This window comes from Neophocaena asiaeorientalis, unplaced genomic scaffold (genome assembly GCF_003031525.2).
Source record: "Neophocaena asiaeorientalis asiaeorientalis breed wild unplaced genomic scaffold, Neophocaena_asiaeorientalis_V1.1 scaffold308, whole genome shotgun sequence".
In the NCBI taxonomy this organism is placed as follows: Eukaryota; Metazoa; Chordata; class Mammalia; order Artiodactyla; family Phocoenidae; genus Neophocaena; species Neophocaena asiaeorientalis.
Genome location: NW_020172768.1, coordinates 2,005,257 through 2,028,789, shown reverse-complemented (window position 1 = coordinate 2,028,789; position 23,533 = coordinate 2,005,257). Strand labels below are relative to the sequence as shown.

The 23,533-nt window shown below is 52.3% G+C and overlaps 1 protein-coding gene across 3 annotated transcripts in view; it reads right to left on the bottom strand.

Moving 5' to 3' along the window:
• PKNOX2 (PBX/knotted 1 homeobox 2) overlaps nt 1-23,533 on the bottom strand; it is a 184,695-nt gene that overhangs the window by 2,261 nt on the left and 158,901 nt on the right. For 2 of the 3 annotated variants that reach the window (XM_024740828.1, XM_024740829.1), the window contains 5 exons: nt 17,688-17,817; nt 17,150-17,247; nt 16,217-16,336; nt 2,090-2,166; nt 989-1,167 (listed from right to left, as the gene is read on the bottom strand). In XM_024740828.1, the coding sequence (XP_024596596.1) occupies nt 989-1,167; nt 2,090-2,166; nt 16,217-16,336; nt 17,150-17,247; nt 17,688-17,817 (604 nt within the window). The remainder of the gene's footprint in view (nt 1-988; nt 1,168-2,089; nt 2,167-16,216; nt 16,337-17,149; nt 17,248-17,687; nt 17,818-23,533) is intronic. The other variant, XM_024740830.1, reaches the window with a different exon arrangement.

Here is a 23,533-nt window from a genome sequence, read left to right as displayed (position 1 = left end):
GGAAAGCCAGTGGCTTCAGTGGTGAGCTCCTATGCTGGACAGTCCCCTGGTGCGAAGTCTCCTGTCCGTTCCCCTGTCAGCCGCTCCCTGCCCCATCCCAAGCAGCAGCGCTCCTGGGTACCACTTCCTGAGCATCTTCTGTGTAACTATGTCAAACACTGTTGCCTTTCGAAGAATTCTGTAAGTAGGTGTCATCACCCCCATCCTCAAGAGGAAGGAACAGTCTCAGACAGTTGAGTCATTAGCTCAGAATGACACAGTCAGGCATGATATAGCTGGGATTCTCTCCCTGGTTGGTCAAGCTCAAAATCTGTTGATTTCTACTCTACCCCACACGGAACTGTACCCAGTCATATAAGTGCACGTATACATGAAGGTAGGCCTGCACACATGTACACCTCCACTCCACTTCCCACACAGAGCTAGCTTCACGTGCTAAGCTATAAAACGTTGTCTGGCTCGTGGCTCATTGAATTATTCATTGTGCACCAGGCGACCGGCAATTAGAAACGTGTATACGGAGGGTGTGACGGAGAAGCTGGGAAAACAACGCTCTTCCTGGCCTCCGTTCACAAGCCAGCTGCCTGCTTCGGTATTTACAGATGGCCCTGGCTCTCGGGGAACCGTGCAGACACTGGTGCTGAGGAACTTCAGGTGGGTGTGGGACTGAGGAGGGGGGACTCTGCTGAGGAGCCACTGACTCAGATGACCACCAGCTGACCCCCACTCGTCTTTGTGAGATTGCTTTTGGCTTGTTAAAGTAAACGCAAAAAAAAAAAATAATAATAATTCCCTTCTTTCAGGCTGACATACATCGTTTGATGGGGATCGGGTAGGGATACCTATTGTGACGGAGCTGACACGGCCACTCAAGCGTGTAGACGATCAGCCCCTGACTCTGTGCACAGCTGCGCCCATAGGGGCTCCAGGAGCCCCTCCCGACCAGCCCCCCACCCCCGTCTACAGTACCCTCAGCCCCAGCTCTTACCATCGGGGTTTGTCCCCGGGGCACCACCCTGCTGTTGCAGCACCCCTGCAGCAATGGAGTTGGGCCAGAATCTTTGGGTGGGCCGGTGCTGCGACTTGATTTTCTTGGCTTTGGGGGCAGGGTCGGGGTTGCTGGCGTCAAGCATGGGCTGCAGGATGCGCCTCCGGGCGTTGATGAACCTGCCCAGGAGTAAGACGGAGACGGTAAGTCACCACCAGGGGGCGGGAGCATGTGTGCGCAGGCACGTGTGTCTGTGTGTGGGTGTGTGCACGTGTGTATGCACACGTGAGCTTGTGTCTGTGTGCGCACGTGTGCGTGTGTGCGCATGCGTGTGAATGTGTGCGCAGAGAGCGCTAAGCCGCTTCCAGATCCTGAGAAGCTGGTCCTTGTACGGAACAGACCGGGGTCTGGGCACCGAGGAGCTCGTGACGTCACCAGGGGGCTTGGTGACCACAAACCAGCGTGGGACGAATGCGTGAGAAGGGTCAGGAATCTCTGCTCCAGACCGGTCAGGACTGAACAGAGGAAGGAAGAGCCCCCCAGTCAAAGGCACTAACCTCCGACCTGACCTCTCTCCAGAGGGCCAAGGGTCTGCTCCCATCCAGCCAGAACTTGCCCTCTGAGGTTTCTATGACACCCCGGGCGGCCACAGAGGAGGGGGCACGGGAGCCCTGTGGGGTGAGGACTGCCAGCTCCTCCCTATTCTTCCTGCTCCCAGCCCTGAAGAGTGTTTCAGCCTGAGCTCTTTTTACATGGGTGGTGAGTAGACCAGATGACCACCGGTGGCCTCGGGTCGTGGGATGCAGGCACCCCTGTGTGTCCGTAGTGCAGGTGGGGCTGGGTTTTCTGCAAGAAGGCAAGAAGCTCCCAGTGATGTTCCTGACACAGTTTCCCAGGAGAGGGCGCTGAGAAGCTGCAGATGAAGCCATAGGTGTTGATTCCGGATATCTGCCTCCAGCCCACAGGCGATGGCTGGCATGGTCGCCAGGTTGAGACTGAGGCCAGGCTGGGCACTCTAGCCTCTTTCCCCTGCTGTGCATTCCCCTGCCCAGCAAGTGGCCCCTGGGTCTGAGAGCCTCTGGGCAGGCGATACTAACTCACCAGTTATTCACTTGCAGGAGGGTGAGGTTTGTCTGGGCCGCGATCTGCCTCTTCTCATCCTCCGTGGGGTAGGGGTGCTGAAATGAGAGGTGAAGGGCTAGTGAGGGGTGGGCACGTGGTGGCCTGGTCCCCCTAGAGACCCTGCCCACGACACAGGCAGCATCGCAGGCCAGGTAGCCCCAGGGGTTTGGGGAAAGTGTAATGTTCCCCAGAAAGAATGGCCAAGGGCTTGGAGGGAGGCTGCTGTGTGGCCGAGGAGGGCTACCTGCCCTGAGCCCAGCCGCCCATGGTGGAGGACCAAGTGGTTTCCCAAGGGTCGGTACAGTTCAATACTGATCGCTTCCAAAGGAGTGTCACATCCTCACCTGGTCCACCCCCAAACAGGCAGGTCAGGCATTATCTATATTAGGATGGACAATGGCCTCGAAAGCCCACAGGACTCTCAGAAGGTGGTAAACGGGGGAACGAATCCATTTAATTTAAACTAACTGACATTTACTGAGTATCTACTACGTGTACAATTCATGCAGGCATCCCGGGAGACAGAAGGTAAATTCAACGGTAACTACGACTCGTGGAATACTCTGTAGCCTATGAAATGCTTTCACGCACTTAATTTCACTTAATAAAGCATATCGGTAAAACTTGGTAAGAGGCAGGTTAGGTGAAGAAACTGAAGGACTATCTCCACTGTCCCCCAGATGGCGGCATCAGCTCGGAACTCAGTTCTGACGTTGGTCCGGGGTCCCCGCATCACTTCACGCTTCCACTTTGTGAGACGGAGTCGGTGTCTTTGTGGGGGTGAGTGAGGACGTGGGGCAGGGCCTTCAGTCCTGCACTGACTACACGTTTGTCTCTCTCTCGGATCATGTTTCGTGAGGGCAGAGACCAGCTCTTATTAATGTATCCCCAGCACCCACCACATGTACCTGAAGTACAAATGGCTGCTGAGCAAAAGAAAGCAGAAACAAGGCGGTGGGTGCTGGGGTTTGGGTAACAAGCACCGGAGAAGCTTAGGAGAAGTGGGTGTTGGCCAAAGCGCTGGGGAGGCTGAGTAGGTCACATTAAAGACTGGGAAAGTTTGGGGTGGCAGAGGGTTGGGGGACCTTCTGGATCCCACTGGGTGGTGAGCCCCACGATGTCTGGGTCTATGTGTCTGTGTGTCTTTTCCAGGCTTCTACATAACACCCGGCACCCAGCAGGCTTGCAATATAGGTGTGATGAGCGTCTGAACGGGTCAGAGCCTTGCCCTGGCAGCTAGGGGAGGTTCGGGAGCTCTCAGGGTAGAGGGCCAAGCCGTCCTCAGGTCAGAATCATCCCCTTATCGAGGTGGTAATCATCCCCTTATTGAGATAGTGGTGCTTGGGCTTTCCAAAGTCCTGAAGACCGGGGCTCAGATTCTGGCTCTATCACGAAGAGCTGTGAGATCTCAGGCACATCACTTAACCCCACATGATAAAGTCATCTAATGATTAAAAGAAATTATTCTTGTAAAGTGCTCAATAAGAGATCGCTCTTCATACTACTGTTGGACAATGTTGGCAAGGTGCTTAAAGCTCTCTAAGGGATGAGCTAGAGATCAACAGCCTCCATAGAACTCTCATTATCAGTGACAAAGGAAAGGAACCTCTTCGGTGTCCTCGATGTCCCTCGACTGAAGCAATCGGGGTCCTCAATGTCCCGCGACTGAAGCAATCAGGGTCCTGTGTCGTTTTAATTCACACCTCTGACCCTGACCACAACACCAGGGCAGCCGGGACTCGTGATCCATATAATATTAAGATTCTAACAAGAAGGAAAGCACGTTGGTGTCACAGGAGCCAATTTCATCTAACTGGGAAGGAGCCCAGGGAGATGGGGAGGAGACTGTAGCCTCCCAGGGGCTCCGTGCATCTGACACCCTCTGGGGAGGGGTGGTGGCCAAGCCCTCCTCCCCTGCCCCGTGGAGCTCCAAGCTCAGCGGCCCTGACAGGAGCCGAGCAGCCTCCCTGTCATCCGTGGCAACTGGTCTGAGAACACAGCAAAAATATAGTAACCTTTCGGCCTTCCTGGGCCCCACGAGGCCCTTCATACCTCCATGCTTTTGCACATGCTGTTCCCTCTGCTGGAAAGCTTTCTCCCACTTTTCCACCGCGTACGTTTCTGAGCTTCTGCAAAGACCTTTCACAGGTCAAGTCCTCTGAGAGGCCTTTCCCCCCAGCTCCCCGGGGCAAAGTTAGTCACTGCTGCACTTGAATAACTGCCTTTAGCCCGCTATATGGTGATAGATATCTCCCCCTATCCTGGGAGTTGCTCTCAGGCAGGGACCCAGTCTTATTAGACATTGCATCTCCAGTGTCCAGACCAGTAACAGGCAGAGTGGATATTCAGTGTTCGTGTATGAAACAGATGAGTGAACCAGCACAAGAAGGAGATGGCTGACTTGTTCCCTGAGCCTTGCCGACTGCGCCGGTTCATCAACCACAAATGCTGGGAAGCTGCTACCTTGGAGGTGCCCGCAAGTGAACGATACCCGGCCATAGAGCTCGCAGCTTAGAGGGAAAGGCTACAGGCAAAGGAAAAAGCCTCTATTAAGAGGTAGTGTGTCTTCAGCACTGCAGTCTGTAAACTGTTTTAGTAAAGAGCTCAGATTCTGGAGGCAAAAAAAAAAAAAAAGAAAACGTAGTGTGTAAGTACCCATCGGGTGGTAAGAGAAGTCAGGGGAGCCTTCCCTAGGGAGGAGGGACCTCAACTGGAGTTTGAAGAATGGCCAAGCCATCCCAGTAAAGGAGGACCTGGGCCTTCCAGACAGGGGCCTTGCACTGGGACTTAGAGTCAAGTCAGATGCAAATCTCGTCCATCATTAGAAACCTCCAGAGAAGGAAATGCTTCAGCGTCACCCAGATAACATTTGCTGCTGTCTCTAAGGAGGCTTCGCGTGCGGGCTGCCATTCTGAGTGGATGTCATCAATCCACAGATTAAGGTGCTCCCAATTAATGGAGAGGGAGGAGAGGCAGGGTCCCTGAAACTGGCTGGTTGTTCTCTTATGGTAGGGATACGAAGCCCTTATCCTCCTGGGCGGCAAGTCCCACCACCCATCGCTCCTGGGACCAGTGTCTCGCGAGGCATGCGGTGGAGGCCATGGGGTGAGTGGCTGCATCTGGCACGGCCTTGGGGACAGGTGTGTCGCCAGAACGTTCCTGGCACCACGTCTGGGTGCTCATGGGAGCAGTCCAGCTCGTCCATGCCTCCAGCTTGTCTACGCCTCACACCAGATGATTCCTGAGGACAGAGTCAAAATAGTCCTGGCCGCTGGACAGCCCTCGATTTGGTCAGTGCTACTTTTAGCACGATCGGAAGGGCTCGAGGCCAGGGGCGGGGAGAGGAATCCAGCGAGATGGTGGTGAGCCATCAGGCTGCGGCAGCTGCTCTCTGGTCACAATTTGGAGGAGCTCCTCTGGAGTTGGGAGGGAAGGGCACAGACAGCAGCCCTCTAGGAGAGACAGAGAATGGACCAGAAAATTACAGCTCCTTTTCAGGGCCAGCGGGGAGCCTCAGGGGGCTGGGCAGTGCTGCCTGGTGGTTAAGAGCATGGCCTTTGCAGAGGTCACGTCCTGCACCCACCGCTTAGCCAGCCGTGTGACCCTGACGATTTATTGTTTGATGTACGCCATCCTCAGTTTCCTGGGCTTAAAAGAGAAATAAGAAGATGGTGACTCCTCCCTGGACTTCGGGGGTGATTGAATGAATGATGCAGGCAAAGCACGCGTGCTGCACTGACTCACCCCGCACCACATGGTGAAGCCTCCCAGACACGGTATCGTTGAATATTTAGTCTCTGGGGAAGGGAACTGCAGGATTTATACTGAGTAGGCGTTTCACGACACCACAGTTGGCATCGGGAAACTCCTCTGACGTCTGACCAAACTCTTTCCCTGACACCTCCCTTTTGGCCCTGGAACCCAAGTCTCTTCTGGGCTAAACTGGAGCTGAAGGCATCTCTCAGTTTGAACTATGGGTTCCCCCTAGGGTCCCGGGTCTGAAAGCAGCTCAGCCAGGCTGGCCCATGGGCCCCTGGCCACGTCTTTCACTCGAAGCCCACCCAAGATGGTGCACCCACCTCCTAGCCCAGGAAGACCCGCAGGAGGCCAGCCACGTCCTGGAGGGACACAGCGCGTGGGAAGCAGCAGCCTGCAGGTGTGAGTTGGAGCTGCCGCTGGAGCAGGGGCCCGCTGGAGCTGGCTTTCCCACTTTCCTACACTGGGGTCAACCACACCCTCCCTCCCTTCTCGCTCCTGACCAACTGTGGGCACGTGATCTGCAGCGGCCACAGCTTGACAGCGTGGCCGCTGCTCTACAAAGGCCAGAGACCAGCCGGAGGGAGGCAGCCAGGATGGTGAGGGGTCCTGAAGCAACCACATTTCATCACATCGAAAATGCGAGGCATACCCTGACTTCAGAGATGCTAGAGCAGTTTGGGGTGGAGAGGGGCACACAAGTCACCCAAGGACCCTCCCTTTCCTGCTGTAGCTGCCCTTGCTTATATGTCCCACTCTTCCATTTCTCTCTTTTCAACTCCCCTCCCCACTTACAGCTGTGCACACACAGGAAAGCACAAAGAACTGAAATGCATAGCTTGGTGTAGCATCACAAACACCCATGTGACCACCCGCCAGGTCAAAAACTAGAATTCTACCAGCACCCCAGCAGCCCCTTTTCTACCCCCTCCCAATCACATACCTCCAAAGATATCCTCCCCAAAGATCACCTGATGTTTATGGTAATTACTTTTTTTGCTTTTCCTTATAGTTTTACTATCTGTGTTACATCCCTAACCATTATGGTTTAGTTTTGCCTGGTTTGGGACTCTATATAAATGGAATCATACAGCATGTAGTATTTCACTCCACAGTATGGTGTGAGATCCACTTATGGCTGTTCTATGTAACAATCACAGGCATGTTCATTGCCGCATAGTTTCTCATTGTAAAAATCTACTGCCCTCTCGTTCTTCACCCTCCTGCAATTACAAAACCACTCTCCCTCCCTCTGGCTTCTTCAATCCATCCTTCTCATGGCAGCAAGATTGGTCCTTCTTAACCTGCTCCCAACCCCTTAGGTCCCCCCCATGAGCTCTGAGCCCTCACCCTACCCAGGATTCCACACACTACAAGGATGATCTGTTGTTTTTCACCCCAACCAGACAGGCTGCAATGTTTGAGAAAAGGGTCCACACCTGTCTTTTCATCCCCACCTCATTGGTGCCGAGGAAAACGCCTGGCCCATGCCTAGCGTTCAGTATGTCTTCGTTGAATGATCATAGGACCCTAGGGGGTAACTGGTACTTGTCACCATTCCCTCTGTGTGTGTTTGTGGGTGTGAAGATGGGTAGGAGAGGGTGGGGGAATTCTAGCTTGTATCAGGCTGCCTACGTATTAACGGTGCTATCCCCACAACTGATGGTTTCAAGCATATTTGTGGGGGAAGGGGGACGGGGAGGGGGTACCTTCTACACATGAGAAAACTGAGCCCAGAGGCATTGAACGCTGGCCCCAGGTTATATGGCAGGTACATGGCAGAGCTGGGACCCACACCCCCGTGTCTTTAACCACATCCATTCCACCTGTCAGCTACTGCGCTTTTTAACGTATTGTTGATATTCACCACAGGTAGGTATTATTATCTCCATTTTATGAAGAGGAAATTGACATCAGAGAAGTTAATTGACTCGCTCAAGGTCATATAGTCAGTAAACAATGGAGCAGGGCTCAATCTCAGGTCTGTCTGCCTCCAAAGCCTTATTCCTTCTACTGTACCACGCTGCCCTAAAGGAACTAATCTTTTCTACAGACCAAACATCCCCAGCCTTTAACCATTCATCATGTGACACGTTTCCTGTCGGAGTCATTTGAACAGACATTTCCCCATCCTGGCTGCCCTTCTCTGGACACGGCTCGTCGAAGGACCTTTTGATATCTGATGCTCAGCCCTGGACACACTATGCTGGATGTGTCTGACCAGCAAGATGGGCAAGCCCCCTCACCTCTATCGAGTCATCTGTTCCCCAGCCCCTTGCGTGTGTGTTTGTGTAACAGCACTGGATCACATCACGGGTTGACCGCTTGTAGTATGTGTATGATTTATTCCCCCGATTAATTTATCAGCCCTTTGAGTGCCGAAATCATGTCTCCTACCTGAAGCTTAGGTTTTAGTGGACAGTTTAGTTAAAGATCTGTGTTCTGGTGGAGAGAAGCCCCCCTGGATTCAGGAAGAACAAACAAGAGATCTTCCTCTACTTTCAGGGAACAGAACTAGACCTGGGTAAACGCTGAGACTGGAGAGCACAGACTTCGTCAGCTTCTCCCTTTTTGGTGCCTTGTTGACTCTTCCCAGCACCCCTCTCACAAATGCCCGGGGCTTCGTGTTATCCTACAGTCAGCTTCCTGAACCGGAGGCCTCTGGCCTCTAGGGCTTCACGGTCAAATGCCCTGCAACTATGTTCATGATGATGGAGATAAAGCTTTCATCAGATTCTCAAAAGGGTCAAGGACCTAGAAGAGGTTGAAAACAATTGCTAGGAACCTTTCCTCTGGCACCCCAGTCTGGCTTACCTCCTCAAAATGCTGTGTTTAAAAATGTTCTAATCTTCATCTTCTACCAATAATAGGCACTGGCACTCTTCCCATGAAAGTGATCTTAGCTGAGTGGGTGTAGAAAACCAAGCTTTTGGATGAATTCGTACCTAAGCTGTGAAGGAGTGATGGCCTCAGGGCCTCGCTGTAGGTATTTTGACAAGGATTGGATCATTTTAAGTGGGTCTCTGCTGAGTGAGATTTCAGATAAGGGGATGAAGTTAAAGGAAAAAGTAGCAGACAAAATATTCTGGAACAAGAATGGTTCAGTCTCCCTAGGCCATTCTCTTGCTTTTTCAAGGTTTCCTACTTTCCTCCACAGATTCCCTAGAAGCGTCAAGGTTTCTCTCAGCGATTTCCAAGGCAGGGCAGATGGTGGGGATTCCTGGAGGGAGACGGGGGGTATTTGTAGCAGCAGCTGTGTCTGTATCAGGACGAAGTACCTTCACATCCATCATCTTATTCTAGCTGGGTATCGTGATTCCCATCATACAGCAGAGGAAACTGAGGCTTCATGAGGTCAAGCAACTCACCGCAGGTCTGCTGGCTACGCAGAGGGGGCAGCAAGACTCAAATCTAGATCCTGCCTCCGAGTACCATGCCCTTTCCATAGACTGTCTCTCTCTGTTGTAAGAGCCACCACTGTTCTAAGTCAGCTGTCGAGGAAGCCCGTACATGGGCCTCTGACAGGGATGGATGCAGGCTTCCTTCAGAGCTTAATACAATGCTAGGCACAGGGAAGGGGGCAAGAATGTTCGCTGAGTGACTGAAAGCAACGCCAAGGCTCAGAGGCAACCAACCGGATCTCACCTCCACAAGCCTTCCTTGGCTGGGAGCCCTTGTGCAGGGCACACACTGTACCCGGGTGTGCGACAACCCTGTTTCTTCCAGCAGGGATCAGCCCAGCATGTGAGGCTCTAGCCCTGTGGGTGAGGATAGCTGGCAATCTGACAAGGAATCTCAAAGATAAGGACGGGCTCAGAATCGTGGGGTGTACACGAACGTGCGTAGCAGTATCACTCAAGGCCCCAAAGTTGAAACAACCCAAATGTCCATAAACTGATGAACGGATAAACAAAATGTGGTCTGTCTACACAATGGGAGACTGTTCAGTCATACACAGGAACGAAGCACTGCTATATGGTACGATATGGATGAACCCTGAACACATCATGCTAAATGAAAGAAGTCAGTCACAAAAGACTCCATATCGTACGATTTCATTCATGTGAATTATCCAAAACAGGCAAACCCATCTAGACAGAAAGTAGATCGCTGGCTTCTAGAGGCAGGGGAGTGACAGCTAATGGGTACCGGGTTTCTTTCCAGGGTGATGAAATAGTCTGGAATGAGACAGTGGTAATGATCGCAGAGCTTTGTAAATATACTTGAAACCTCTGAATTGTACAGTTAAAAAGAGTGAATTTTATGGCATGTGAGTTATATTTCAATACCAAAAGAATCAAACAGAGAAGGCCCTGGTGTTTTTGTGCACTCAGCTTTTGTGGCTATAGCCGAGTTTATACGAGGGCCCTGGAGCAAGGTCCTCAGCTCTGTGGGGGCAGGGGTGAGATGGCTGCAAGCAGAGTGCAACTGTGACCCTGGCTGGATGCGTGCCGGGCTTGTGGATGTGATGGATACGGAAGGAAGAGGAGGGATGAGATAGTAAGACAGCCTCACTGTATCTAAAACTAGGGCCCGGCTATCAAAATCCTGCGGCTGTCCCAGGACGGGGCTCTGGGCCTCAGCTGAGGGTTGGGGTCCCCCTTTGCTTTACCTAGACTTTGCATGGGAACTGAGAGATGCTGTGGTTTCTTGCGTCAATGCAGAGGCAGTAACAGCCTAGTGGGTGAGACATTAGAGGCTCAAGCCACACAGACCTGGGTTCAAATCCTGCGGGACCTTGGGGAATGAGTTACCTTCATGGAGCCTAGTTTTGTTATTGGTAAAATGAGGATCATTTCACCCGCCGGCTGGGCAGGTGAAACGAGATGATGCAGGAAGATGCTTGGCCTGCACCCCGGTGCACAGAAGTAGCTAAGGGAGGAGGGGCTCCTCTGATGGTGGCAGGGCCGCTGGGGCTTGGTTTCTTCTCTAGGCTCCCCCCACCCTCAGAAAACACTCTGTAAACTTGCTCCTGTGCTTGGGTAACAGCAGCACAGAGAACAGGCACATTTTTGACGGAAATAGGCAGAATCACCCAGGCAGGACAGGGTGAGGCTGGGATCTGGACAAGAGGAGATGAGGGCAGAAGCGGGGGCTGAGCTGCGCCCCTCCCTCTCTCCTCCACCGAGAGGACCCTCTGCCAGGGTTTCTCACCCTATCTGGATTTGTAATGGAATGACTGCTTCCAGCAGGAGTTTAGCTGCTTTCAGCCAAAATGCAGTAGCAAGAAAATCTCACTGGATTCTTCAGGGACCCAGAAGCAAGGAACTGATGGATGAAACCATTCCAGTCTCACCGCAGCCTAACAGCAAAAAGGCTCCGGGGTTTAGCCTCCACCTCAGGAGCACGCCGTCATCTGAATACATGTCTATAGCTGCTAGTGCCCCAAACAGTGGAAATGACAAGGAGCCTCTGACACAGGGCAAAAGGAATCAAAGAATACTAACTTCTGCCTGAGGGAAAGAAGAAAACAGGAAAACCAGCATCTACGACAGAAGTTCTAATAACCGATCTCTATTAAACAAGTCTACAGATTATACCACGCTCTCCTGCTGTCAACCGTTAGAACTGCCGTCCACAGTATCCTGACGGCTCGAGATGAACAGATTACTCTGTAGAATGTTCATTAGCCAATTTATGTGCTTGTCAGAAAGTCAGCAGTGTTTGTGTTGACTAGTTTATGCCCGTTATACGTGTTACTGTAATCATGTAACTTTATTCTGTAAACCAATAAAATATGAGTGCAAAAAGCAAGAGTTGTAGCTAAGAAAACTAAGCGGAGTGCTTTGGGAAGACTCCAGACTCAAATTTGCTTAAAAATTTGCTTACAGGTGAGACAAGTATAAGAGACTGGGATACACAATAAAAGTCTAGAAATATCCTGCAGACAGATTACTTCCCCAAAGCCAAAGTTCTTATTCCATTTTAAATAAAGATGAAATGTATAGATTTTATAGGAGAAGTTTGTGCAAGTAAAATGACAAACTTTAATCAGAAAATGACCTTTCCTTATAGCAAAACATTAGCAAATATATTATGTATGTCTTTTAAATCAAAATAAAATGTATCTTACATGTACCCCTATGTTCATAGCAGCACTATTCACAATAGCCAAGACACAGACACAACCTAAACGTCCATCGGCAGATTAATGGATAAAGAAGATGTGGTACACACACACACACAATGGAATACTACTCAGCCATAAAAAGGCCGAAATAATGCCATTTGCAGCAACATGGATGGACCTAGAAATTATCATACTAAGTGAAGTAAGTCAGAAAGAGAAAGACAAATACCATATGATTATCACTTGTATGTGGAATCTCAAATATGATGCAAATGAATATATCTATGAAACAGAAACAGACTCACAGATGCAGAGAACAGACTTGTGGTTGCCAAGGGGGATGGGGGTGTGGGAGGGAAGGACTGGGAGTTTGGGGTTAGCAGATGTAAACTAGTACATATAGGATGGATAAACAACAAGGTCGTACTGTACAGCACAGGGAACTATATTCAATATCCTGTGATAAACCATAATGGAAAAGAATATGAAAACGAATGTAAACATATATATGTATAACTGAGTCACTTTGCTGTACAGCAGAAATTAACACAACATTGTAAATCAACTCTACTTCAATAAAATAAATTAAAAAAATAAAATGTACCTTTTTAATGGTTGTTTCTTTCTTCAATCAACTTTTCCAATTAAACAATCAACAAATTAGTTGTCTCCCCTGCACTGGATATGAGAACATCACTGATATTGAGATCTGCCCTTTTTCATACCTTTTCTAAGACTGAACAGCTACTATATGCCTAATATAATGTTGCCACAGAGTGGGGTTCTCCAAGAACTACAGTCTCAGACTTGCTCTCAGAGCAACAATGAAAACAAGAGTGACTCAGAGTGATCAAATATTTGGGAAAAGCTTCAAGCCATGCCCCCTCTTGCAAATTCACGATGCACCCCTAGTATACTAAGGGTAAAGAAATAAGCTAAACTTCGTATAACCAGATTTTCCCAAATCTGTTTCATCAGGATACCCTTTCTTGGGAGCGACACCTACAACATCCTGTAAAGGTACCCATTTGGGAAGCAATGCTTTGGGGCCCAGAGAAGAGGTATCATGTATGATCTCTATTCTTAAACAATTTACAGCTGAGTCAGAGATATACAACATGTAGATTCGACACACACACATACACACAGAACAGGTAAGTAACAGTATTAGTCAATGTATTCTTAGGGTCAAATGATGGGAGAATCAGGAGGTATTACAGATCAGAACAACAGATGAGCCATCCACCTCTAAATAACTTTCACAGATGTTGGGCCTTGGCCTCAAAAACTTGCTCGTGGTCTGCTGTTCTAGAAAGTTCACACTTCTTGAGTGTGATTGTGTATCAGGCATGGCTCTTTACATAAGTTATCTCATTTAGTTTTCTCAACCATGGAAAATGGGTATTATCTCCTTTTTCAAAGAAATAAAGTGATTGCCCAGCTAGTGGAAGGGCCTCAATTCATACTCCTGCCTGTCTGGCTTGAAAGCCTGTCCTCTTTCCACTGTGCCCTGTTACCAAGAGCCTTCACAGGCTTTTTCCTGAGCTGGGGTTTAGGGGAATTGTGTGCCCACCAGTATCTGGGGAGCCAGCCTTGGCCTGCAGGGGACAACTGTGTCATGCTAAGTCCCCAGAGCCTGGACTTCTCCCCATCTTCTTCCTCCCCCTCTTCCAGAAGTTCTGAGTTCTGACTTTAAAGGCCCACGGGTCACTCTCTTGTCCTCTCTCCATGGCCTCTGTGGGGAAGGCATTAAGTGGGGGAGGACTTGCCAGTGTCACGTGCTTTATCGACAGTACCCACACTGAGTGCACGCTGAAGAGGGCCCGGGGCAGGTGACGGCCTCACTCACACGTTCAGCAAGTCCCCGCCATCGTTCCAGGTCCCTCCTGCAGCTCTAAGCTGGGTCCTTCTTTCCCCTCTGCTTTGTGCTCAGCTGCTACACCCTCTCTTCCCTGCCTCTACCTTCCTCTGCCTTCCCACATCCGGCTGGGGGTGGCCGTAGAGTGGAAGGGAAAGACCCTGAGCCTTTGAGGGGGCTCGGCAGGAGGGGGGGGCGAAGGGCAGGGCGAGAGGAAGGACATGAACTGAGTCCAAGGTCAGAGGAGGGATGGATAGTGTGACCCTCCGTCTCAGGCTGAAGACTTAACTCAGGGGTGAGTTGCCATCGGAAGTGACAGGAGTCAGCGGGGGGCACTGGCCTGGACGTCAGGCCCCTCTCCCTCCTATATTTGCCTTTTCTCCCCTCAGAAGTAAGGCTGTAGGTGTGTTCACATCAGTCTTCAAACATGCACAGGATGGGGGTAAGGAAAGGAAGAGAAGCGAGGGAACGAACATTTAATAAGACCCAGCGTGCTAGGGTCTTTGCACTCATTTCACTGCTCCGTCATGATCACCATAAGAGGTGAGTGTGGCCAGATCACAGAGGAAGAGGGAAAGCCTAGATGCGAAGCTGGGTTTGGTTGCCTCAAAAGCCCACGAGCTTTCCACCAAACCCACAGCCCTACAGTTACACAGCAACACAACGTAACACGTGGCCTCCTCTAGGTCCATGGCTGGGGCCGGGGAGGTAGCCTGGGTGCCCCCAACTTGGGTGTTACAGCTCAGTGCACAGAGACAGAACCTCCCCTACAGAGGCCCTCTTCCCAGCGCTGGGGCTGGGAGCTTCGCACAGACACTGGGCTCTCAGGGCCACCAAGTCCATCTGAGCCCTCTGGCTCTCTAACAACGTGTAAGAGAGAACAGGCAGGAGACCTGGGCATCCCCACCGCGAGCTCCAGATACTGAGTCAGAACAACAGGCCGAGGCTGCACCTGGCTTCCTCACTAGGCTCCGGGAGTCTCTCCAACCTCCTTTCCTGGCTTTAACCCTCAGCCTTCCAGTGCTTTCTCTCCAAATTTGGTTATTGTTTGCTCCCAAGGTGGTGCCTTCAAGATGTGCTTCCTCAGCAAACGCTGGGGCGGCCCCGAGTCCTCATTCCCCAGGGTCGGCGGGGAGGGTGTACATACCGGTGGGGGGCGCAGAGCTCAGGCCACATCCAGCACCTCAGAGCAGTTCTGGCCATCTGCTGGGGGGCAGGAGATCCTAAGATCCCCGGATCCTAGGACCACCTGGGCCTGGGCGCCCTGGCTCTTGGAGGCACTTCCATTTCAAATAAAGGGCTGATGACTGACTGATTAAGTAGTTCCCACGATCCGCTGGTTTTTCTCTCCTTGTCTCTGAAGAAAGAGTCCCCCTAACTCCTGATTCTTCCCCACACTTTTCCGACCAATGTATCTACAGCCCCAAGCTTGGTATCTGTCTTCTGTCTGTGTGTCTACTACTCATGCCAGGCCAAGAGCTTGCAGTCCACTGGGAGCCCACCTGTGCTCGAAGAATCCACCTCCCCACCCCAGACACACACACACACACACACACACACACACACACACACACACACACACACACACACTCAGCCCGGAGTCCCCGGCTTGCTTTATTGCTCCAGCCCTGAATGATGTTAGCAGCTTGCTAGTGATAATAGTGTTAAAGTCGCTTCTGATAGTCAAGGCCTGTCTGCTGGAACTTACACCGCACACAAACACAACTACCGTCACGGTGGGTGCACAGGGCAGGCGCTTTAGAAACATCATACTTAAATCTGAGGCTGTGTCGTCATTTTACGAAAGAGGCTATGAACGCAACTGCTCTGCGTTTCTGAGCTCGGCTGGTTACGTGAGGCCAGGATTTCTGCCCGGGCGGCTCCTCCGGGGGGTGGGCTCAGCCACGGCTCCCCGGTATGTGCCTCCTCTGGCTGCCCTGATCAGAGGGAAATGGACGCACACCCTCTGCTTCCCCCCCGCACTGAGGACTCGGGAAGCAGAAGAGTCCTGATGGAGAATCAGCATTTTCTTCCACGGGAGAGGGCAGGGGTGAGCGTGGCTGACCGCGGGAGGAGGCTCTGAACCAGTAAGCACAGCCCCGGCTCCCACGGAATCTCACCCTGTCCCTGAAACCACCCTGTCCACTAGCCCAGGACTGCGTTCTCTCCAGAACGTGTCTGTCCCCACTCCCTCATCGATGTCACACTTTTTTGAGGCAGCGGCCGCAAGCACTGGAACCCCCAAGTGTAGGTCCCATTTAAGCCCCCCTCTGCCCTGGCCTCTGGAAGATGGTATCCCTATCAGAGGGCCTCTCTTTGAGGCCACACCCTATGCAGATCTAGGGATGATGGTCTGGTGCCCCAGGGCTTATTCATACCCCACGCTGCAACTCCACACCCCAACACACACACACACACTCACCATGAGATGCTGGAAGAGCCAAGAACGCATTATATTGGTGGCATGCTTGGGCAAGACTCCTCGTTTGTTCTTGGACTTCTTATCCTCATTTTCCAGGAGGGAGGTGAGGTCAAGGTTAACCTTCAGGGCACGTGGAGAAAAAATCAGCATCAGCAGCCTGGCGGGCCAGCGGCTAGGGACCTGTTGCCATAGAGACAGCAGCCTCTCGCTGCCAATCCCCTTTCCCAACTCATTCTGAGGGCCCGGGGGAGGTTACCTTTCCTGTCACCCAGCGCCAGCCTCTCAGAGGATGGGAGAAGGGAAGACGGCGAAGAGGGAGGAGAAGGGGATGAGAGAGGAGACAGGGGAAACAGGGTCATGCAAAGGGCACAGGAGAGAGAGATTGGCCGTAAACCATCCAACAGTTATTAGCATTCCTGGGGTACGTTAGAGTCTGCACAGCGCTTTCCTATCCATGACCGTGGTCAGCCCTCACATCAGCTCTGTAGGCTGGTGGGGCTAGTGGGCAGCTGGTGTCAATCCCTCGTCTATGGATAAAAACTCAGAGGCTCAGAGAGGTTAGGTGACTCATCCGAGATGGCAGAGTTAATGCCAGATCTCGGGCCTCTGACTTCAGATCTTCTCACTCCCACCCTGGCCCCCTTGTGTACGCTCTACCCCACTGAGCTACAGAGTGGCTCGGAGTGTAGACCAGGAATAGGAAGTGCAGGATCCCTCCATGTAACCCCGAGAGGCAGCAAAATCCCAGTTGATAAAACCTTTCCAACACCCACCTTCTTTTCTGTCAGGTGGGGGTAATGATACTCCTTAGAGGACTAACGAGGATGTAAGGAGTTACTGGTATAAAGTGCCTAGCAGGCAGTAAGCGTTACGGTCGCCCTCCCCCAAACCCATGCACATAGGCACACACCTACACTGCACAAACACACTCACCTGTGTGTTCTGGATCTGGATGGCTCCCTGGGGGATTGCTTGGGTGACCACCTGACCCTGGGAGGTTACCATGGTAACCGGCTGGTATAAGGCTCCACCTGAGGAGACAACCACTTTTGGAGTCCCCTGCCATGGGGGTGGGTAGGAGTGAGGGCAAGCAGGGTTCCCAATGCCCTTGGCACTCACGTGTAAACACCCTCTACTCTGGAGGCATTCAGCCCCTGTGGAGGAGGGGTGGGACGGGGATGGGGTCCAGAGACTAGAGTCTCTCTGTGTGTTTGGCGGAAGGGTCTCTGACGGGCTTATGAGCCTTTGACCCAAATTTGTTCCAAACCACCATCAGCAGGTCTTGCTAACCATCTATAAGCTTACAGAACACTTTAGTCAAGAAACGCAGCTGGAAGCCCCTCCCTCGGCAGGGGGCACCTCTCCCATTTCCTAGGACGTTTTGTTCAGTGCCCTGCCCCCCAACCCTGGAATTCCCTCAGGGCCACCCGGCCTCCTCCCAGGGGTGTTCCCCACAATCCGCTGCACACACCTGACACCACTTGTGAGTTGACAGTTGTCATGGCGATGTTGCCCTGCTGGAGCGCTGAGGCTGGGACCACAATCCCCTGGGGGTTATTGGAGACTCCGGACATGGAACTGGGGGAATTCTGCAGGAGGTCCTGGCAGTAAGGGAGGCGTGGTTTGTGACAATGCCACTAAGAGCTTAGATGCCACAGCCCCAAATTTCTCCTCTCCCCTCCCCCTTCCTGCCTTGCCTCCTCCCTTTTCCTGCTCCTCCCAGACCCAAATCCAGAAAGCAATTCTCATGGCTCCCTAGAAAGTGTGAAGAAGGCTCAATCTGAAAAAAACCCAACCAACGATAGTCACGCATTTAGCCATTCTATTCCCCTGCAAACCTGAGACATAAATTATCCCGGAAACCAGCGGTCCGCACCTCGGCTTCACTTTGCAAGTTCCGGTATCCGTACCTAGGTTCCACCCCCGGCGATTCTAATTTAATTGGTCAGGGGTGTGGCCAGGGCTTTCGGCGCGGGGGTGGGGGTGGGCGGGGGGCGGGTGTTGAAAGCTCCCCAGGTGATTCCAACCCCAGGCCAGGGCTTCACCTGCACATCCTTCGTACTCAGTTCTGTCTCCAGATGCCCCACCCCCACCCCAGGGCCTCGCTTCCCCGTACCTGTATCGCAGCACTTATTACACCAAGATCAACACAAAGTGGCCTCCGACATATTCTCTTTGTATCCTTAGCACGTAGTTTAGGGCCTGACACATCACGGCTACTAAAATATTTGCTAAATAATAAAAAAATAGCCGCCTGGCCCCTTCATAACCTGTCTTCCAGGAATCTCACGTGAGCCTCCCCTCAGCCAGCCTCGGGCACATTCCATCGGCTGCTTCCTCTCCCTCAGGCCCCCAACACGGAGCCCACCACGGAGGTCCCCTCCGCCCCACACTGTCACTGCCTGCCGGTTTCCCCCAGACAATGCAAAGCAGCTAAGAAAACCATTTTCCCCCCTGGTACCCTCATCATTGCCACGTAAGAGCTGGGCTAGGATCGCTTAGACTTGATGTAGAGGGACAGCAGGGAGGCTCGGCCGTGGGTCTCCAAGAAGGGCAGCAAGGCCTCCCTGCTTGGCGGCCGGTCGCTCTGCTCTGCTCGGGAGGGTTTGTGAGGAAGGAATTGGGTGTGAGAGGTCGGGGTCTCCAGGCTTCATCTGGAGACAGCAAGGCAGGCGCAAATGAGGTGTAGTGCCCAGAGCCCGAGAAGACCCACCAGGGTCGCTTAGCGCCCAGCCTCAGGTGCCCCCGACCACAGGCCCACGTGTAAAAACAGGGCTTGAACCGGGTAACCTGCCCAAAAGGCCAGCTGGAAGGAATTAGGCAGGAAAACGGCCAAGGAAATAGGGGGAAAAGGAGGCCCCTGGCTTCCTAGCTTTGGTTTTAGGACCAGAGGAGCTTGGGCCTTCGGCTGCGGGAAGGTCTAGAGTGTGGAGTGAGGAGAAACGTGCGCTTGGAGGAAACCTGGAGCCAGTGACGGCACACAGGGAGCGACAGACAAAGGAGAAGCATCAAAGGCCGGGGGACAGCTAGGGCGCATCACCTCCCAGACCCTGGCACCCGGGAAGCTGGCCAAGCCTCTCACAGAAAGAGGCAGTCAGTACTGACTTACACGTCTCATTCGATTCAGCTGCTTAACCCGCCTTGGCATCTCCTCCGAGCTGCCTTTTCTACCCTCCTGTACTGTCCGGCTCAGGGCTATAAATACGCAACAGCGGGGCGGGAGCCTGGCTTCCCCTCCTCCATGCCAGGGGCCTCCCATCTGGCTCCTGGGAGGAGGCCTCGCTCCCATACTCGGCTCACCTCTGCGGCTGTGACCTTGGGGAACGGAGGGAGCGGCTCCTGCCTCAACTTTTCCTTTCTGGGATCTGTGAGGGCCACCCCACCAGCGAGGTTTATTCTTTGAGCAGAATTCTTGGCCTTCTCATTTGTACAGCTCCGGGGTGACGCTGAGTCTGACCTGCAGAAGCCTAGAGACTGGAAGGGCCCTTACAATCTGAGTATTTCAGCTCCCTGAGGTACAAATAAGGAACGGAGGCTCAGACATCCAAGCGACTTGCCCACGGTCCCCCAGCTGGGGAGCAGCAACAGGGCTAGAACACAGTCCTCTGTCCTCCACAAACACTGGACCCACACCCTGTGCCAAGAACTGGGCTGCAAGGTGCTCCTGGAATCACAGCGGTTCAATAGCTGTTGAAGGCAAGTGAGCAGATTAAAAACAGCCCAAACCTGGAAGTACGGAGACAGCGTGGGCACCCAAGGAATGAAGGTGGATTGGGAATTAGCACCTCAGGCCTCAGTCTCCTCACTTATAAGATGTGTCTGGCTCGGTGCTAACACCCAGGAATCCTCAAAGCCTGACTCTTCAGCTGTGAGTCTGCTCCAAGCTTGAGCTCCCCTCGTCCCAAACTCCCAGCCAACCATTCTCCCAGGGTGTAAAGCAATACTGAGATGACGTGAGGCTGAGGCAAACGTGGAAGGTAAATTTAATGGGGGGTGGGGTATCCACTCCATGCCACTCACCCTAAAACTATTGGCAGTGACTTTTCAACAATCTCTGGTTCGGAATCACCCATGCCACAGTGCTCGTCATTGAATAAGGATATTTGGGAATTTCAAACGTAAAAAGTTGTCCCATACTTTCTCCTCCAACCCCACCCCCTGCCCCTCGGAAAAAATATTCAGCAAGGTTAGAAAAACACAGGCAAAGCCAGTAAAATAAATATAAGATGTATGCCTTGGGATTCAGCCAACACATTTTTACTAGCAGAGGCAAAAGGGTGAGCTATCACCAGCTTATTCAAACTCTGGCTGGCTCTCAGACTTGTGGCTTGGCTAGCCTCCATGCCAGCTTCCCCAGTTTAGGTAACTAAAGGCAATTTACACGTTGGCTCAGACCCTTCTCTTTCCTACCCTCTCCTCCTACTCTGGGTCTTTGCTGGGAGGTGCTAAGAGGCCAGGTTACATTAGTAAAGGAATGGGACGGAGAACTTCATGGGTAGAGACCGTGGGCAGGGCCTGGACTGGCCCCATCTTAGCTGGGACAAAGAGAGGAAGTGAAAACTTGGCATCCCTGAGGTCTGGGGAAATGATATTCATCTCTTACATTTGTAAATATGAGCTGTTTCACAAACCTGCCTGAGAACTGGGGTGTTTTTTTGTTTTGTTTTTATTTATTATTGGCTACATCGGGTCTTAGTTTATGCATGCGGGATCTTTCGTTGCAGCGCGCGAGCTCTTCGCTGTGGTGGCTTCTCTCTAGTTGTGGAGTGCGGGCTCCAGGGCGTGTGGGCTCTGTAGTTTGTGGCACGTGGGCTCTCTAGTTGAGGCGCGCGAGCTCAATACTTATGGCGTACGGGCTTAGTTGCCCCGAGGCATGTGGGATCTTAGTTCCCTGCCCAGGGATCGAACCCGTGTCCCCTGCATTGTAAAGCAGATTCTTTACCACTGGACCACCAGGGAAGTCCCCACTGGGGTGTTTTTTAAGACACAGATTCTTAGGACCATTGAATTAGACCATCAGCGATCTGTGTTTTTTAAAAACCTCCCTCACATGGTCCCAAAGATCAGATGGGTCTGAAAACTACCTATTTATCATACACACTGAATATCAGAGAGCATTCTTTCACTGTGCTATTTCATTTTAACCTCACCACTACCTATGGGGTCAGCAGAGGAGAGATACTTCTATTTGCCTGAAGAGGAATTGAGGTCCAGAGAATGGAAGTGACCTTCTTGAGTCACATGGCTCTGCCTCGAACCCAGGTCTTCTGGCTGCAAGTGTAGCACCGATGCTCCCATGGAGAGATGAGCTTTGGAGTGAGACAGCCAGGCTCCACGGTAAGCACAGTGTCCGGCACATTTAGGCACCCAAAAAATCATTTCCCACTTCCCTTGGCTAAAGTCGCGCCACTAGGGAATGGCACAACCAGGGTTTAAAACCTGTCCTAGACACGTAGGGCCTCGTGGGTTCCTTACTTAGCAACAGCAGAGGTTCATCCGGGGCTGCACGCCTAGCAGTGGTGGTCACACCTTGATACATGCCCCTTCGTTCCTGCCTCCCTGCCTTTGGTGTTCCTGGGCCAAGGCCAAGCCCCAGAAGTCGAAGCTGCGGTCTCTGTCCCAGACAAGCTCCGAGACTTGACTTTGCAACTATTTCTGGTCACGCCTTAGTTTCCAGCCCGCTAGAACCTTGTCTCTACGGAGACAATGGGGCTGCGTCTCTGGAGACCGTGTACCGGTCTTTTCTGAAGAAGGATCTACTACAGCGGCAGTGGGAGCCCCCTGGGGAGAAGATGTTGGCTAAGCACACAGTGTTATTATCTTCTCGACAGCTTCCTCCTGGGTCTCAACAGACTCCAAACCGGGTAGATGGTGCTCTGCCTAGACCCACACAGAGCTGTTTCCTGCCAGGCTCCTTGGCCTCATGAAGAGGCTAGAAGCACATGTGGTAGTTTCAGTGACATTTCAACAGCCGGAGACTCACATCCCTGCTTGAGTTGTCCAGGAACCGGGGGCTGAAAGCTGGTTATCCAATCCAGGAATTCTTTGCCGTGATCTCCTGATCTTTGCCTGATAGTGGTGTCCGCAAGCCTCTGGAAACTGCCGGAAGGCTGGGAATCATGGGCACTTTCCTGGCTCTTCTGGTGGAGCCGTTCCATCGGGCTGGGGAGCATCAGTCTCTTACTTTCTAGTAGGAAATGGGCCAAAAGGCTGAAAACTTAGAGTTCCCCAGCAGTGACGTCTTTTAGGGCATGGACCAGGTGACCAAGGAGTCAGATGGAAGTCAATGAGCTGGCCTCCACAGACCTCATCCCACTGTTGCTCCTTGTGTACTGTTTCCCAGAGACACAGAGAGGCCAAGAGCCTCTCGGGAGGGGCACAGCGAGGTAGGGGAGCAGCTTTAGGATGGCTGAGAGCTTGCACTCCTGGACGCCACCCGTGAGCCAGCTTCCAGGCCCTCGCGTCCTGGGGCCATCAGTCATTCTTTTTGAACCACAGTGGTCACTGGGTGAGCTTTACTCCACATTTCATTTTTGGAACAAAAAAAGATGACTTGTTCAAAAGGAAGCCCTTACTAAGAAAAAGTGAAAGGCTCTGCAATTACTTTTGGAAGCGGAGGGTGGAGACGGCCGGGAACAAATGAACTGGCATTGACTGTGAACTCTGACACGATGGTCTGATGTCGGCCCAGGAGGAGCTGTGTCAGCCCCTCGAGCCATCTTTCTTCACTGTTAATAGCGAAAGGGCTTATGCTGCGTGGGAAGACTTAATTTCCACTCAAGGAAGAAACTCCTGGAAGAAACCACGATGGTAAGAAGAAATGAAGGAGTGAAGGAAAGGACTGATTAGAAAAGTTTTCCTTTAAGTTATTTTGAAATAGCTGTAATTTTTATTGTACTAGGATGCCTGTGAAACAGGGGAATGAACTGGATGACCTTGCGAAGGCCCTTCCGGTTGGGAATTTTAGAAAAACCAACGCCATTCCCTGGGATGTATTGTGAGTGGGTGGAGGGAGTGGGGGGCGGCGGGAGTGGGCGCCCCAGCTGTCTGCCATCGCCCCCCCAGGCCACTAGGGGTCTCTGCTGATCCACCAGCCCAGACCATCCTCCCTAAAGCCTCCCAAGCCTCCCAGGAGGACGGGTTTGTTGCTAACTTGCCTAGACTGGGGGTGGGGAGCTGGTCTGCTGGAGAGCTTGTCTTGACCCACCCGGGCAAGCCCTCGGCCCATCCTCTTGACTCCCTTAAGGCTCCCTGTCAGCCTGATATGCTGGGCAGGCAGCACAAGGGTTCTCTCTCATGCGCGTGTCACCTCCCCCT